Source organism: Mustelus asterias, chromosome 18, assembly GCF_964213995.1.
Source record: "Mustelus asterias chromosome 18, sMusAst1.hap1.1, whole genome shotgun sequence".
Classification (NCBI taxonomy): domain Eukaryota; kingdom Metazoa; phylum Chordata; class Chondrichthyes; order Carcharhiniformes; family Triakidae; genus Mustelus; species Mustelus asterias.
Window position 1 is genome coordinate 61349727 of NC_135818.1, and position 18976 is coordinate 61368702.

Below are 18976 nucleotides of genomic sequence, written 5' to 3' on the forward strand. Positions count from 1 at the left end.
CAGCTTCTCAAAGGGAGCTGGGGATGGGTAATGAATGTTGGCCTTGCTAGCAACACACATCTGTGAATGAATAATTATGTCAGTTTTTATTTTCCTATGTAGAATGTGTAAATACTTTAGAAAAAAAATTGCCCCATATCTCTTTCCTTCTACCCTTATAACTTTTAAATTGCAGTGGTGCAACTGATATAGGGAAGAAATGTGTTCAAAAAGCAAATTGCAGTGTAGTAACAAGATAAAGAAAAGCCTAAGCACGTTGTGAAACGTAGGAGATACTATTTACAAAGAATTGCTTTTCTGATCCTTTTATTTGAGTTGGCTGTACATGAAATACAAAAAAAATTACAACCAAGGCATTTGCTTTTAAACAGTGGACCACTTCAGGTATTTCAAAGTGCCATGAGGCAACATCTGCTAAGTCGGCTGAACCCGATTAATTCCAACTACTGGGGAAAATAGACATGCCAGTTTTTTGAATGCTATTATTAACATTTAACTGAAAACACTGCATTGTTGTCTCAGTTACAGATTTGTGCTTTAAGAGAACAGTATTGTCACTAAGATATCAATAGTTTACTGGTGAGTGGCCAAAATTTTCACAGCCACAGTGGGTGATATCTTTCCTTTACTAAAACTTGAGCAAACAATGGGGCACTTTTGAATTTTTCATATCAATTCCACTTGAACTTTTAAAGACACCCAGTGCCTTCACTTTTTCAATTCTAGGCATTATATGAAGGGAGAATTTTTGAGCTTTATATAATACTAAGTACGTATTTCTGGTTGCGGGTTTGTTACTGGTGGTGAAAGTAACTTGGTGATAGATTTATTCACTAGTATTCCACACATTAAGGCATATTACTGTGTGGTATATTTCTTGTAGTCCTGATACATTGAAATAGCAGAGTGACAACACTGAGCTAAAGTCGTCTCATCTGTAAAGTTAACTAAACAATGAAAACAGAACTGTGAAATTACACCCACAGCATGAAATGAGCACCTTTGGCTTCTTTGCCTTCTTAAAAGTTGCATACACCATTTTCTTTTCTTCAGTCACCAGAACATCCATAAAGTTAATGAAGAAAATGGTAACTCTTATTTTCTTTTAAAAAAAACAAAATGCATCTTCCTGCTGCACTTCTTGTAAAAGGCAGTGACTCATGGCTGGGTACAGCTCCACAGGCACCAGTAGTTCTCCAGCACTTTATTTTTCAAATGCAAGCCCAGTCAGTGAGTGTCAACAAAGCTATATTCAAATTTGGGCAGCCGAGCCAAATCGGTCCTTATCCAACGTTGTCAAAATTAAATTTCCAGCATGGTCACTGGATAGTGATCAGAAATGGGCACCATGGCTGAATTTTCCTCGTTAACCCAGAGGCCTTACTTATCACAGACCAGGTTTACCTGGGGCCACCACAGTAAAGCTCAATATCACACCTTCTCGGTGTATTTACTAACTGAGCCATCAGGGCAGCCATTTAGTTAGAATTTTGAAAGTCAAGGATTGTATCCAATTGCTGTATTTTTATAACAGGAGAAAGCTAAACAACTATTAAAAACATGATCTGTTATGGAAATTTGTTACATCATTACTGGAGCCGACGGTAGCTGGCACAAAGTTCATGGTCCCTAATATCTCCCCACCCTCCATTTTTTACATGTGGGCTGATTGCCGCCAATGGATATATTTCACTTATTGTCATGGTTTCGGGAAACAAATGCTGCATGTTGCCGCTTATAATTCTGTCAATTTTAGAAATTTCAACAGATGGCATGCAAGCTTTCTTGTGATGCATACCACAATCTCCGGCATGGAAAATACGGGGTGCTTCACACACCATAACCTTCCAGTACCGAGGCAAACAGGACACAGTTAAATACTGTAATGTCCAGTCCCAGTTGTAGTCATCATACTCACAGAAAGTATCTGTGCACGCAATCATTTTTTGATACGTGTCTCTAGTCATAGCCATGCCCATGTTGTGTTCTGTTGATCGCCAGGTTTTCACTTCCACTTTACTGGTTTTATCTGTGAAATCGCTGACACGTACGTATGTACCTAGGGACAATATGTCACAGTCGGGGCAACTTTCAGCCTTTAGACGCCACATATCCTTCAAGACGTAATAGAAATCGGGTGACAAATAGTGGTCTTCTTCAATGAAGAGCACCAAACCCTTATGATCTTCCAAAACTTTTACCCTTTCCCACACGAAATGCAACTTCCACCACCAGTGATGTTTGGTCTGGCAGAATTTGGATTCGCGATAGTGGCCAAATGAGTCCGGATACTCAGCGTTGATGCAGCCCATTTTGAAAGCATTGGCCTTGCTTATGTCGCGGGGGCAGTCTCTGGGATCGTGTCCCGGGAATTCGTTGGGATACAGCTGGATGCTGAACGGGAAGAATATCTGCAGCACTTGGCAAAAGTCGACGGAGGCCACGATTTGGTTGATCTGCGGGGACCAGAAGTCGTGGCTGAAGATGAGCAGGACGTTTTCTATCCCCTTGGCCTTGCGGAGCGAGTTGACGAGGAGCTGCAGGTACTCGGGCCGGTTGTGGACCTGCACCACCAGCACCAAGTCGTTTGCGGGACGCGCCTTGACGGTGTCCTGGTTTCGGACGGTCTGGTCGAAGTTCAGCTGGTAGACGATGCCGCGGTACACCAGGGTCAGGTTGTCGACCTCGGGCCGCTCGAACCGGCCCGCCTGCGACTCGTTGGAAGCTCTCCTGGCCGGCTGTGCGCCGCCCGTCCGCCCGCCGCCGCCTCGCGACGTCTCCTCGTCCCTGGGAAAGGCTTCGCTCTTCCTGGGCTTCCCGCCGCTCCAGAAGGCGAAGGCGGCGACCAGCACGACCAGAGCCAGCAGCAGCACCTTCCTCTTGTAGATGCGGAACCTCATGTTGAGCGGCCGAGGGGAGCGAGCGAGCGGCGACCCCCCCACCCCGCCTTGTGACTGAGAGCAGCGAGTTAGTGAGAAACAGCGATTCAGAGACAGAGGGAGGGAGGGAACTTCCGATTATAACCCGCGGCGGGATCCGCCACACAGCCGGCCACCCGGCGTCAGGCACGCTGCCATCCCACAACTACAGCCCTTCCAGCCGGCACTGCCGCCTCACTTTACTCCGAGGCCCAGGGACAAGGCAGCCTGGGGGGTGAGGGGGAAGACACACTGTGAAGAAGGCCACAGCCGCTCCGGCAGCCTCTCTCTCTCTCCCGGAAGAGAGCCTAAGGCAGTACGGAGGGCGGGGTGATTCCGGGTCGGGATGCGGCCAGGAAGAGCTCCCTCCCCTCAGCCACTCCCTCCCCCGCCGCTCCGCCTCAGAATTTGAATCGAAGCCGACATTCGGCCCGCTAACGGCCTCACCCGCTCCTCACCTGCCTCCCAGCGTCTGCGCAGCCGCCAACTATCACCCCGCCCCTTCCGCCCGCCACAGCCCCTCCCCATTGGAGCGCTCGCTGGGAACCGCACACAAGGCCGATGCTGTATGGTCCGCTCGCCTGTCCATCACTGCCCACCCACACATACAAGGCCGATGCTGTATGGTCCGTCCGCCTGTCCATCACCGCAAGGCCACTGCTGTATGGTCAGCTCGCCTGTTCATCACCGCAAGGCCAATGTTGTATGGCCCGCTCGCCTGTCCATCACCGCCCACAAGGCCGATACTGTATGGTCGGCTCACTTGTCCATCACCGTCTACCCTCACGCTGATTGGCCACTCTCGGTCTCGAAGGCGGCGCCCAGAACATTCTGGGCGGCGCGGACAGATGACGTCAGTGACAAGCTGGTTGCGTTGTGTTTACTGCGGATTTACTGGAATCAGCACCTCAGGCGCTGAAAGCAACTTATTGCAACCAGAGCCAAATATCCCAATGCTGTGAATCTCAAATAAAAACAGAAAATGCGGGAAATACTCTCTAGCATCGGTGGAGAGGGAAGGGTCAACCACCTGAAACGTTGACCTTGTTCCCCTCTCCACGGATGCTACATTTTCTGAGTTAAGTCTATAATTTACTTGCGATTGTGTAATGAGTACCTTGTTCTTGTCTGAAATCTGATCCGACTGGCTGGGTTCTGAGGGCGGCACGGTCGCACAGTGGTTAGCATTGCGGCTTCACAGCTCCAAGGTCCTGGGTTCGATTCCCGGCTTGGGTCACTGTCTGTGTGGAGTCTGCACGTTCTCCCCGTGTCTGCGTGGGTTTCCCCCGGGTGCTCCGGTTTCCTCCCACAGTCCAAAGATGTGCGGGTTAGGTTGATTGGCTCTGCTAAAAATTGCCCCTTAGTGTCCTGAGATGCGTAGGTTAGAGGGATTAGCGGGTAAATATGTAAGGATATGGGGGTAGGGCCTGGGTGGGATTGTGGTCGGTGCAGACTCGATGGACCAAATGGCCTCTTTCTGCACTTTAGGGTTTCTATGATTCTAAACCGGTTTCCTGTCCTCCAGAAGTGTCAGTCTAAATGGCAAGTGATATATATCCTCCCTCCTTCCAAAGAAAGGCTGTTGGTCTCATCATAAATAGAAACGCTTAAAAAAGAACACAATAAATGTGTGGGTTCCACAAATTGAAAAGAGTGTCCATCCCACAATGCCAGGGCACTACTGTGGTTAGCACTGTTGCCTCACAGCACCTGGGACCAATTCCCAGCTTGGGTCATTCTGCGGAGTCTATATGTTCTCCCTGTGGCTGCGTGGGTTTCTTTCAGGTGCTGCGGTTTCCTTCCAGTCTGAAAGACGGGCTGGTTAGGTGCATTGGCTATGCTAAATTCTGCCTCAGTGTCCGCGAACAGGTAACTTCATTGCAGTGTTAATGTAAGCATGACACTAATAAATAAATTTTAAATCGTGTCGGAAAGAGGGGCCAACATCCATTATACTTATACTTTGGGTGTTGACATCATAGTTAATATCTGTATCTTGCCAATAGTTTTGAATGTGGTTGGCATTAGCTGAACCAGATATGATCCGCTGATAATGAAAAACCTATAAATGGAAATTTAGGTCAAGCCAGGTCTTGAAGATTCCAAGTGACAGGGCTGTGACTATTTTCTTTGGCAACAATAATGTCCCCACTATGGGATTTTTCTTGGAAAGAAAGATTGCAGATCTTATTAAGTGGCAGAACAGGCTTGTGGGGTTGAATATCCTACTCCTTATTTGCATGTACACTGTCTTGGGAACAAATGGTCTTTGTAACTTGTTTGGGTGGCTTCCTCATGTTTTGTCATTGTCAGAGGACAATCAGTACCGCAGCATCTATTTATTCATAGATGTTTAATTCCCCCTCCCCCCCCCCCCCCCGACTAACTGAATAGGAAAGGAATGTCCTGCATGCAATGGAAGTTCCTATGCTTACATCAAGTTTCTGATTGTGTACAGTAGTTGATTGCATGTGTGGCTGTAAAACTCCGTTGTGTTGTCAGGACGAGTCTGGGTATGTAATTGTTCTGATTACAATGAGTCAGTTTCAAAAGACAGCTATTAACATGTAGTATCTATATTTATTTGGATTTTAACATCACAGTCATTATCTGATTTGGCTGGTATGTACCTGCATTTAATGGATTAGACAGATTGCTGTCTTCTGCCAAGTATGTGAAATTTATGGGGGTCATGGAAGACAGTATTTCTTGGGTGAAGAGAGTATCGGTTCATGGTACAGTAATGTGGTGCTATGTTACTGGACTAGTCAGCCAGAATTCATGTTGATAATCCATGTCCATTTTGAGAATTTAAATTCAGATTTAAAAGTCTCAATTCTGTCAGTAGCTTGAGGGTTACCGCTGACCAGAAGTTGAAATTGGCCAGCCATACAAATACTGTAGCTAAAACAGCATAGCATCATACAGCACAGAAGAGCCCCATCGAGTTCGCACTGACACATTAGAAACACCTGAACTCCCGCCTAATCACATCTGTCAGCACTTGGCATATAACATTCAGGGCTATGGGCCAAGTGCTCATCCAGATAGTTTTTAAAGGATGTGAGGCAACCCGTCTCTACCACTCTCCCAGGCAGCGCATTCCAGACCGTCACCACCCTCTGGGTAAAAAAGCTTTTCTTCACATCCCCCAAAACCTCCTGCCCCTCACCTTGAACCTATGTCCCTTTGTGACTGACCCTTCAACTAAGGAGAACAGCTGCTCCTTATCCACTCTGTCCATGCCTCTCATAATCTTGTACATCTCGATCAGATTGCTCCTCAGTCTTCTCTGCTCCTAAGAAAACAACCCAAGTCTATGCAACCTCTCTTCATAACTTAAATATTCCATCCCAGGCAGCATCCTGGTGAATCTCCTCTGCACCCCTTCCAGTGCAATCACATCCTTCTGATAATGTGGTGATCAGAACAGCACACAGTACTCTGGCTGTGGCCTCACCAAAGTTCTATACAACTCCAACATGACTTTTGTTTTTGTAATCTATGCCTTGATTGATAAAGGCAAGTGACCCATATGCCTTTTTCACCACTCTAACATGCCTTTCCGCTTTCAGAGATCTGTAGACAAACATGCCAACGTTCCTTTGTTCCACTGAACTTCCTAGTGTCCTACCATTCATTGAGTACTTCCTTGTCAAATTACTCCTTTCAAAGTGTATCACCTCACACTTTGTGGTTAAATTCCATCTGCCACTTCTCTGCCCATTTGGCCATTTTGTATATATCTTCTTGTAGCCCAAGACATTCCGCCTCACTGTTAACCATCTGTCCAATCTTTGTGTAATCTGCAAATTTACTAATCCTACGGGGGTAGGATTAACTAACATCAGTTATTTTAAAAAATGATGAATAATAGGGAGCCCAACACTGATTCCTGTGGTTCGCCACTGGCTTCCAATCACTAAAGCAGCCTTCTGTCATCACCCTCTGTCTTCTACAACTGAGCCTATTTTGAATCCACTTTATCAAATTACCCTGTATCCCATGGGAATTTACCTTCTTTACAAGCAGGCCAGAGGCTAGGAATTCTGCGGAGAGTAACTCACCAGACCCCCCCCCAGAGACTGTCCACCACCTACAATGCCTAAGAGTGATGGAATACTCTCCACTTCCTCACTGTCGGGCCCACTCACACTAAGCTATTGGGCTGTACTAACAACTTTGCTCAGGGGCTCAATAATGCAGCAATGTCACAGAAGAATTTCAAACGACCTTCCAATGTGATATTTCTTCTACTTCATCCATCTTTTCTGGCACAGATTTTTTCCATTACACGAATGGTTACCTATCTGATGTGATCTCCAACTCAGCGGCCATGTGCCTGCCCCTCCTCTGGCCAATAACATGCATTTTAGCAAATTCAGCAAAACTTAAAGGGAAAATGGGTCAAAAATTGAAATGAGCACTGGAAGGGTGAGCCAATTCTATAATACTCAGTGCGATTCATCAATGAACCCAGAACGTAATTATCTGATAATTAATTATTGGATTTAGAGGTAGACTATGGCACAGTTAACAAATGAACACATTAACTAACACACCAACTAACACACTAACTAACTAACTAACACACACACTTCACCTGGTATTACACTTGGATTTGACTCTGCAGTGTTTTAGGAGATTAACAAATCAGTGAATAAAATTGGTAAAACCAAGCATCACTGGATGCAGAACAATGAACATGTACTGAAAAATGGATACACAGCTCTGTGTAGCAGATGTTATTTATGAAAAATGTGATGTTTCTGACAGGAAGTAAAGCTCCAGATATATAACTTGTGGTTAAAACCTTACATTTAGACGTTGTGCAGTGTTGGCAATGAAACTGGTTAAATGTAGAGAAGTACGGATTCACACATCTTCACATGAGAGGTGCTGCTGAAACTGGGAAGTGCAGATATTTGGCATCTTGAAGCTAGATCTACCATTGCTGTTGACTAAATTGTTAACACATCTAAATTGCAAGATGCAACACATTTTCCCTTTATAGAAAATCACTTATGATAAAACATGTGATATACAAAATTGTACAAGGAATTAAAAATCCCAAGGATGCTTCATGTTATAACCAGTCTTAATATTGGTCTGTCTGATATAATTTTAGTGGACACAACACAGAATTAAGTTAATTTTTATTAAATATAAATGACAATACTAAATACACTGGAACAAATTCCTTATACATTACAGTGTCGTCAATAAAAAAAGAGAACTGTAATCTTCAAGCTTAAACACTGCTGTAGGAAAATGATCCAGCCAGTGATCTATATACACTGAATACTGTTATGTTCCTTTTTATAAACTATAGTTAAGCACAACTTAACTTGTACACAATTTCATGGCCCACTTCAAATTTAATTCTTAAAAAAGGTATTGCAAACAGCCTCAAATACTAAACTTTTTCTATGAAAACAGGCTTAATGCAAGATTCCAAAATATACCACCCAAACTGCTGAATATCATTTCAACTCAAGACATGAAGCTTAAAGTTAAAAGTTCAGTCCCAGTCACTGATTTGGAGTTCAGATAGTTTGTAGTGTTCTTAAAATGGACATTTTTTTCAACTTCAGTCACCATAGGAATATGCAACAAGGCTGGATCTGACGGCTGAATAGCCATCAAGTACATTCGTGAGGATTTTGCTCATCTCTCATTAATACAAGTTCTTAAAATTAAAGCATCTCGGAAATATACTGCAACCTACCATTTACCTACAATATTTCACACTGATCATCTGTTGCGTTGTTGATATTTGTCAAGGAACTCAGAGTAGCAGGTTAACGAACAGAAGTAACAGAGAACTGGGGCCTCAGTGCCACCCATGTTGTCCACAAGAACTACAGTATGGGAGACTTGGTGTAAGTTCAGATTTACAACCACTTGAATGAAAGAGTTCAAGCAAGGTCTTCTGCAAAGGCAGGTTTTAGTCAAATCCAGATCTTGACATAGGTGAGCTGGAAGCATATGTGGTCCATAAGCAATTCTTTATAATAAAAGAAAATGTAATTAGTTAAAAAATACATCAATAGCTAAAGAGCAAGATATAAAAGGAGCGAATCTCAAATGCAATACATGCAACAACTCCATCCCAGGTAATTTTGCTGATGGGTGTAATTGAAAACGTAGTGAATAAGAAAGTTGAATACAATACCTACTCTGAGTTTCCACATATTGTTGTATGTTTACATTATAGAATGCTGAGTGCTCCAGGTTTAGCAAACTACCAAAGAAATAGATTGTGCTTTCTGAAGGAATTTGCTAAAAAAAAACCTAAAGGCAGCTCAGAATCTGTACGATTGGTATATCAGCTTCCCATTCAAGTCATAGGTCTGAACCCAAGCTTTCCCCAATAGTCAAAGTCTCCACCCTCATATCAGGCGCAGAGCATTCATCTTGGGCAAGGGAGAAACTAACAACTTTCAATGCAAAAAGAGTACCTTCAGTTTGACACAGCCTACTAAATTCCTGATTCTGGGAGCTCCAGCAGGCTTTGCTAAGTTCTCACCCACAGGGTGGTGAATGTGTGGAATTCATTATCACAGAATGCAGTTGAGGCCAAAACATTGTCTGACGAAATTAGATATAGCTATCGGGACTAATGGGATCAAGGGATATTGGGGGGGGGGGGGGGGGGGGTGGGTGGGAAAGGGAGGATCAGGATATTGAATTCGATGATCAGCCATGATCAAAATGAATGGCTGAGCAGACTCAAAGGGCCAAATGGCCTACACCTGCTTTTAGCTGCGGTGGCATTGCAGATAATTTGCTTTGGATTCCTTAGGCTTTGGTTGATGGTTCGTATGGGCTGTCAGAGGTGATGAATATTAACCAGGTTTTTCAAATCCTAATTGTTGCCTAGCGATCTCTGCTTAAAGTATAGTGAGACTAGACCAGCTCTGGTCCCTCCCATAGTCCAAGGTCAAATAACCTGCTGACAATTGTTGTCTGGTCAGTAATACTGCTAACATCCGACCCAAAATTTGAGTCCGCCTGCTGGGTGGAGAGTATTGTGGGAGATGTTTGGGGTGGCACAGTGGTTGGCACTGCTGCCTCACAGCACCAGGGACCCGGGTTCAATTCCCAGCTTGGGTCACTGTCTGTGTGGAGTTTGCACATTCTCCCCACGTCTGTGTGGGTTTCCTCCAGGTGCTCCGGTTTCCTCCCACAGTCCAAAGACGTGCGGGTTAGGTGGATTGGCCATGCCAAATTGCCCTTTAGTGTCAGGGGGACTAGCTAGAGTAAATGCATGGGGTTCTGGGGATAGTGCCTGGGGGAAATTGTGGTCAGTGCAGACTCAATGGGCTAAATGGGGTCCTTCTGCACTGAAAGATTCAATGATAGAATAGTAGGGGAGGTTATTCTTCCAATCCAGAGAGACGTTACAAATGTAGTAATACATTTTGCTTTGGATTTTAAGTAAAACATTTTGTTAATTTTTATTCATCGAGCACCTCTTATAGACAAGAGCTTTCTGGTGCTTATTCTTTTTGCTTTAAAGTGCCAGCTAGAAATAACCTCAAAGCAAATTTGTGTTTAGAATCAACATTGTAGCTGGCAGAGAAGTAATAGAACTCTGTGAATCATTCAGCTGCAATTCAACAGCAGTGAACAGCTGAAGTCACACTGCTTTATATCTGTTGTTTGGTGTTCTTCTTCTGTATTGCAATACTAATAATCCTTGTATAACGATCCAGTACTTGGCTGAATTTAAAGGGAAACATATTTCTAATGTGGTCAAAGTGAAGTTGCTGCTCAACGAATGGGTTAAGCCATTATTAAAAGCTGCATCTACTTGTTTCATTAAATTTCCTTACCTGTAATTTACTGTTGCTCTTGCTGCCATCTCTAATAGGGTCATTGGAATCTGCAGTTGAATTGTTGGAGCCAGCGGATTAGGTTGTTCAAAAAGATTTCCAAATAGATCCACATTCTCAAGGCACAACTTCTGGAAATCACATGGAAGATAAGGCAATTTGTTGCGCGCTGCTGAGAGGAAGCGAAGCTTAGTTAGCTGCCCAATCCTGTAAGGAAGCCGGAGTAACTCGTTGTCATCAAGCTTTAGGTGAATGAGTTCTTGTAGTTGACAGAACTGAACAGGCAGAGCACGCAATCTGTTGTGGCTCAAATCTAAAAATTGCAGAGATTTCTGCAACGTGGAGCTACACAATGTAACACTGAATGTCTCCAAATGGTTATTGTGCAAAACAAGCTCAGACAGACAAGCGAGATCTCCGATGGTAGCTGGAAGTTTGCGTATATGGTTATTGCTAAGATCTAGCTTCCGCAGTTTTCGAAGGCAAAGCATACGCATATCCACACGTGCTAGTTTGCAGTAGGACACCTGAAGAAATTCTAGAGAATAAGGGAAGTTTGTGGTGAGAGGATAATCCTTTCTAGACGTGATTACCATTTTGGCTTTTGGCTTTTCAACTTCAGTGGTCTTAACTGGAGCCAGAGTGGACAATGATATAGTTTCTATTTCACTACCTCGGTGAGCCAGCCTTAAAGTGGAAAGGAAGTTCTTCAAATTATTGACATCTGCCTGTTAACAGAAAATATATTTCAGTTGTTAATGGTTTACATTGCATTAAGTGTTACCTTCATTTTTTTTGTTCAGCATTTCAATTTTACCAAACTGAGCTGTGCTGTACCAGATTCCTGAAGAAGGTACAATAGGCTCTTACTGCAACATTGCTGACAAGAGTATATCATTTGGTCTTTCTTATTATTAGAAATTGAAGCGGAGATCAAACTTTAAAACATTCTTTGTTAGAATGTACCTTTTGTAAAAATGAGCTTCTGTAAGAGTGTTAGCCACAGTAGTACATTTCAACCTTTTCTCATTAGAATCATATAACACCAAACACCACCTAACAAAAAGCTAATCATAGCAATAAGATGAGACCAGGTTTTCTGCAGACTTGCATGAAAACAATTAAACTGTAACTGACCTTTATATTCATACTGTCTAAGAGCAGAATTATTGGTTATCTGTTTTGTATTCATCCTGCTTTAAGTCTACGTTAAGCACTACTGCAATGTGGTAGGTATTTATTCAGTTGAACATGTGTCGAAACAAAAGCTGAGTTTAGCCTATGGCACAGTAGTATTCAAACCGTAATAAGATTATAAGTAAGTAGTTTATTTGTGACCAGTGTTTTGAAATGTTTATTGAGATACTTCAAGACAAATAATGCACTGCAATAATGGAAATTAATAGTACAGAAACGCTTGGCCTTTATTTTCTGAGTTGCATCTCTACAGCAATAACTAATATTTGAACTTTATAACCCAAGTACTATTCCCCTGAATTTTCCTAATTCTTCTCTTGAAGGTAATAATTCATGCTGTGGCATGGTTCAATGATTGCAGTTAATCTTCCCGTGGCCATTCTCTATAGAGGAGTTTAAAAAGGCCATTTGACTGCAGGATACAGCATAGTCTATTCCCAATCTTGACCATACATTTAACTGTTATGTAGAAATCATGAATAAAAACATTGCCTATTTTTTTGCTTCCTCTTCCAGGGTCCAGTGGCGGTTTATTGAACATTTGCACCTGCCTTTTTCAAAGGTTCTTATTAATCATGTTTTCTGTACACAAGGTTTTCTGCACCAACAACACAAAAAATGAATTCCCATTCAATGTGGATTCCCATTGTTTTACATTGTACACATCTATATTCATAGATAGATCCCATTTTTAAATTTTGTTTATGGATGTGGGTGCCATTGACTAGGCCAACATTTATTGCCTGTCTCCAATTGTCCTTGAGGTGGTGATAGTGAGCTGCCTTCTTGAACCATTGCAGTCCATTTGATGTAGGTACACCCATAGCGCTGCGAGGAAGGGAGTTCCAGAATTTTGAGCCAGCAACAGTGAAAGAACAGTGATACAGCTCCAAATCAATATGATGTGTGGCTTGGAGAGGAACTTGCAGTTTGCAATTTTCCCATGCATCTGGCGTCCTTCTCCTTCTATGTGGCAGAGATTGCAAGTTTAAAGTTGCTGTTGAAGGTGCCTTTTGTAAGTTGCTTACAAAGGAATGGTACACGTCTTGTAATGGTACACATTGCTGCCATTGTGTATCAGTAGTGGAGACAATGAATGTTTAAGGGGGTGGATGGGGTGCTAATCCTGAACATAAAGATCAAATATAAAGAATGCAAGAACCAGAAGCAGGAGTAGGAGTAGGCAATTCAGCCCCTCAAGCCTGCTCCGCCATTCGGTACGATCATGGCTGATCTTGTTTCGGCCTCAACTCCACTTTTCTGCCCGCTCTCCATAACCCCTCAATTCATTACTAATTAAAAATCTGCCTATCTCCTCAAATTTACTCAAAGTTCCGGCATCCACCGCACTCTAGGGTAGTGAATTGCACAGATTTGCGACCCTCAGAGAAGTAATTTCTCCTCATCTGTCTTAAATCTGCTACCCCTTATCCTAAAACGATGACCTCTTGTCCTAGATTGCCCCACAAGAGGAAGCATCTGCTTTACATGCCTCAATTAGATCTCTCATTTTTCTAAGCTCTAGAAGTACAGGCCTAAACTGCTCAATCTCTCTTCATAAGACAAATCTCTCATTCTCTGGAATCAATCTAGTGAACCTTCCCTGAACTGCTTCTAATGCCACAGTTCACCAATGCCATATACAGTTGCAGCAACACTTCCTTACTTTTTTACTCTATTTCTTTTGCTATAAATGCCAAAATTCCATTTGCTTTTATAAAATCATAGAATCCCTAGAGTGCAGAAGAGGTCATTCAGCCCATCGAGTCTGCACCGACCCTCTGACAGAGTGGCTTATTCAGGCCCTCTCCCCAGCCCTTTCCCATAACCCTACACATTTACCATGGCTAATCCATCTAACCTACACATCCTGGGACATTAAAGGACAATTTACCATGGCCAATCCACCTAACCTGTACATCTTTGGACTGTGAGAAGAAATCCACACAGACACGGGAAGAATGTGCAAATTCCACACAGTCACTCAAGGCCAGAATTGACCCTGGGTCCCTGAAGCTGTGAGGCAGCAGTGTTAACCACTGTGCAGCCCTGCATACCAGGTTTCTGCAACTCTTGCATGAGGACACTCAGATCTCTTTGCACCGAAGTGGGCAACACTGCAGCACAGTGGTTAGCATTGCTGGCTCACAGTGCCTCGGACCCGAGTTTGACTTCTGGCATGGGTTACTGGATGTGTGGAGTCTGGGTGTTCTCCCTGTACCTACGTGTGTTTCCTCTGAATGCTCCGCTTTCCTCCCACAGTGGTTAGATGCATTGGCCATGCTAAATTCTCCCTTAGTGTACCCAAACAAGTGCTGGAGTGTGGCAACTAGGGGATTTTCACAGTAACTTCATTGCAGTGTTAATGTAAGCCTATATGTGACACTAATAAAAAAAATTAACTTTTTTTAAACATTTAAACTCCGGAAGTCTTGCTCCATTTAGATAATAAGTTGTCTTTCCATTTTTCCAACCAAAATGGATAACCTCACACTTATCCACGTTAAACTCCATCTGCCACATTTTGGCTCACTCACCTAAACTATCTATATCCATTTGTAAATTTCTTATTTCCACACACACTAACAAAATCCATAATCAATCTTAGTAATGGTCTTGTTTTCTGGCAAATCAAAGTTCATTGGTGTTTCATCCATATTTCCAATGCAAGCCAATTGATCCATGTCTGTCATCTAATGTGGAATTTGATGATTTTATCATTGAGTTCAGGAGGCAGGTGCTGTGAGAAAAGGCAGAACAAATTCTGCCCTTTTGTGAATCTTATGCACCATCTGACCTTGAATTCTGGAATACCTATTTCTTCACTTCTGAGGGCGATGAGTAAGATGGCTCCATGGGTAATAATATGACCATTTGACCGATGCCTGTTAACCCATTTATCCTGCATTTAATCTTCTAGCATCTTTTTCTAGTTTACTGGATATCTTTTTCCAATCACAAATTATTTCCTCAGAAGTAATAAACTCTCTTGCTGCTGCACAATTATTTGTCTTCTTGGTGAATGCTACAACTATCATTTTAAAATAGAGCTGCAAACTTGTTATTCTTTCTCAAAGACATTGTGATATGCATTAGTATTGTCTATTGGCTGGGAGAATGCCAAAAGAATTGGCAGAGGGAAAATCGAAAGCTGCTCAGTGTCTACCTCCAAATTAATGAACCGAAGTAATTAAGGGATTAATAATCACAATGCAGATTGATTCCTGAAAAACTAGGATGGACTTTTAAGCTAGGTATACGAAAAATTTTGTTCTTTTAAACCAAATTTCACAGGGTCAACGTTTATGAGAATATACAGTGTGTGGTGAGTTGTGATGATCTGGAATGCACTACCTGAAAGGGTGGTGGAAGCAGATTCAATTATTTTAAAAAGGGAATTGGATAAATACTTGAAGAAAAAAATGTGAGAAGAGTGGGGAGTTGCATCAATTGGATAGGTCTTTAAAGAGCTCGCACAGGCATAACAGGCCAAATGGCCTCCTTCTGTGTTGTATCATTTTATGAGTTTATGATATCCACTGAACTGGATCAGAAAAAAAAGTTTAACCTCACCGAAAGATTGGCATTTCTGCTTCTTCAGCACTCTCCAATAAATGGATATTTACAATTTGGGCCCATCAACTGATTTATCCCCAGTTAAGGCTCCAACTTAGCATCCCATTAATGATTTATGTACATTTTATCCACGGTTACTTTGGCCTTTCCTGGCGGGAAGGGTTTTTGTTTCAAATATTTGTGAGTGAAACTAACTAGTACTGTTCAATTCTGTTGAACGATCCAGTTTTGAACTATTATATATTAGTGAAAGCAGAGAATAATTAATGTGAAGCATAAAGAGACATTAAAACAAAACACTTTTCATCCCAATCATGGACTATGCTACGAATCTTGATGGATTATCTCATCAATTAATAAATTCCTTACGCCTGAAGTTAGAAATTGGCAAATGATACAAGTTTAAAACCATCAGCCGTCTTCTAATAAGGAAGTAATTCCAATAATTCAGTTTTTAAAAAAAACACAGACAAAAGATTAGAAATGATTATTAGCACTATTATCAGACACTCAACACATTTATGCAACATTCTACAGCCTATTTTAATTAGAGAATTAATCCACTTAACATTGGACTGTTTTTATCTGCCTATGTACCCGAAAATGTTTCTCAAACTTTTTTTCCGGTGACCCACTTTTACCAAATGGCTCCTCTGTTCATTGCTAACATTAGTACTGCTCTGTCCTGTTGTTGACTTAGCAGAGCAGCTAGCGTTCAGATGCGAGATCCTGGCCAGTAGGTTTATCGGCTGTTGGTATCTCTGGTCCTCTCTTTTGAATTACAAAATGATCCATTTCTACAATCCGCTTATTAGAAAGGAAAAGCAATTAGGGGCCAAGTGAATCGACACCAAGTGCATGTACGGGGTGTTTATTCTTGCCTCATGTGGTCATACACTGCACTGCAGCGAGAATTTACCCAAAGAGAAAATGGAAAAAAGGTCAGGCGATCTTTGGGGATTATTTTTGACGACCCATTTTTCAACATCCTGTGACCTATCCACACGTCACAACCCCCACTTTGAAAAACACTGCGATGCTTTATACTCTGGGTGAACTCGGATGTCAGTTTGCAGTGCTCTTTTCAGCTGTGGCTCAGGCAGTAGCACTCTCACTTCGGGAGTCAGAAGGCTGTGGGTTCAAGTCCCACTTTAGGACATGAACATAAAACTCAAGGCTGAAGATCCTGTGCAGTACTTAAGGAGTACTACTGAAGATGCCATCTTTCAGGTGACAAGTTAAATCAAGACTCCAGCTTGCCCTCTTGAGTTGGTGCAAAACATCTTTTGGCACTTTTTTTGAAAATCCTAACCAACATTTATCCCTCCATTAAAAATCACAAAAACAGATTATCTGTTTATTATCACATGTTTGATTGTGGGAGCTTGCTGTGTGATAATTGACTGCTGGTTTTCCTACATATCCGCTCCGAAAGCTTATGGTATTTGCTACCAAATAAACCTGTTGGACTTTAACCTGGTGTTGAGACTTCTTACTTTCCTACATATCAACAGGGGCTATACTTCAAAAGCACTTCATTAGCTTTTTTAAAAAATTGATTTAATGTTGTCACATGTATTGGTATACAGTGAAAAGTATTGTTACTTGTGCACTATGCAGCCAAAGCATACCCTTGTCATACAGAAGGAAAGGAAAGCGTGCAGAATCTAGTGTTGCAGTCATAGCTAGGGTGTAAAGAAAGATCAACTTAATGTAAGATACAAGACTTGGAGCAGAGTTTTAAAAGTGTAGAATGAGAATAAAATATAGAATTAGAGGGTATGTGGGCAACAGCTTGCAAGAAGTTACCACTCTTCGGCGCCATCTTGCATTGGGATGACTCATGTTCATGAAAGGCACAATATCAATGCGATTGTTTCTTTCCCTTCCCTGTAAATTAAGGAGGTCTGGGTTCAGATTGTACTCATGATGTGGAGATGCCGGCGTTGGACTGGGGTAAGCACAGTAAGAAGTCTCACAACACCAGGTTAAAGTCCAACAGGTTTATTTGGTAGCAAATACCATAAGCTTTCGGAGCAATGCTCCTTCGTCAGATGGAGTGGTCTCTGTTCTCAAACAGGGCACAGACACAGAAATCAAATTACAGAATACTGATTAGAATGCATTCTAATCAGTATTCTGTAATTTGATTTCTGTGTCTGTGCCCTGTTTGAGAACAGAGACCACTCCATCTGACGAAGGAGCATTGCTCCGAAAGCTTATGGTATTTGCTACCAAATAAACCTGTTGGACTTTAACCTGGTGTTGTGAGACTTCTTACTGTTCAGATTGTACTCCAGGCACTAAAGTAAATAATCTGTGCTGACAGTTCTGTGGTATATGGAAGGAGTGTGACATTGTTGGAGTACCACTCTTTGAGGAAACATTAAATCAAAATCCCATTAACCTATTGTGGAAGTTCAGATGGACACGAGAAAAACTTAATCTGACCGTGGGCTTCCCTGGTGTTAAAATAAAAAATCAACATTTGTCCTTCACCATCAACCAGAAATTTAACTGACGCAGCCACATAAATACCGGGGTTAGTAAAGAGGGTAGGCATTTTGCAATAAGTGACTCACTTCCTCGTTCCTTTTGCGTCACCTACAAGACACAAATCAGGAGTGTGATGAAATTGTCCATGAGTGCAGCTTCAACAACACCCAAACAGCTTGACACCACAAGTACAAAGCAGCATACTTGATCAGCATTCCACTAATGTTATAAATATATGCTCCCTCACCATTTATGGCTGCAATGTATACTTGCCAGGACTTCACTTCCCAAACCTGCAACCTCTACCACCTGGAAGGAGAAGGGTTACGGTGCATGAGAATAGCGCCAATTTCTCTTCCAAGTCATGAACTATTAGTTATAAATATATTGCTGATCCTTCACAATCAATGGGTCAAAAGTCCTGAATCTCTTTACTAAAAGCACCATGGGACTGTACCTCCACTGACTGGAAAAGCAGGTTCACTTCTATCTCAAGGGCAATTAGAGATGGACAATAAATGTTGGCTATCCCATGAATGAATAATAAAAAATCACGACAACAAAATACAAGTAACTGATTATTCATCTCACTGTTTATGATTTCCTGTGTGTAAAACAGCGGTCTTATTTGCCAACATAAACATTCACTACACTTTTATTTTCAGATCTGTTGGTGCCATGTCAAAAGAAATGCACAGGTTAGATTTAATGGTCAGGCTAAATTGCTCCTTAGTGTCCCATGTTGTGTAGGTTAGGGGAATTAATGGGGTAAATACATGGGGTTATGGAAATAGGGCCTGGGTAAGATGCTCTGCCAGACAGCCAATGGTCTCCTTCGGCATTGTAGGATTCTAAGATTCTATGTAGACCACTGTGGTCACATTACAATTTTTGATTTTGCAAAAGTGTAGACTAACTGGGATTCAAGATAATTCTTTAATTTACAGAAAT

At 42.2% G+C, this 18976-nt stretch overlaps 2 protein-coding genes across 4 annotated transcripts in view; both read right to left on the reverse strand.

Moving 5' to 3' along the window:
- Positions 1-289: 289 nt before the first annotated feature.
- On the reverse strand, positions 290-3388 carry mgat2 (alpha-1,6-mannosyl-glycoprotein 2-beta-N-acetylglucosaminyltransferase). The gene has a single exon (XM_078234153.1). It carries the CDS (start codon positions 2898-2900, stop codon positions 1590-1592), a length of 1311 nt encoding a protein of 436 aa, XP_078090279.1. The 5' UTR covers positions 2901-3388; the 3' UTR covers positions 290-1589.
- A 4669-nt stretch (positions 3389-8057) lies between these two features.
- The window catches only part of lrr1 (leucine rich repeat protein 1), a 28453-nt gene continuing 17534 nt past the window's right edge, over positions 8058-18976 (reverse strand). For all 3 annotated transcript variants that reach the window (XM_078234152.1, XM_078234151.1, XM_078234150.1), the window contains 2 exons: positions 10757-11484; positions 8058-8925 (listed from right to left, as the gene is read on the reverse strand). In XM_078234152.1, the coding sequence (XP_078090278.1) occupies positions 8673-8925; positions 10757-11484 (981 nt within the window). In that variant the 3' untranslated portion in view covers positions 8058-8672. The remainder of the gene's footprint in view (positions 8926-10756; positions 11485-18976) is intronic.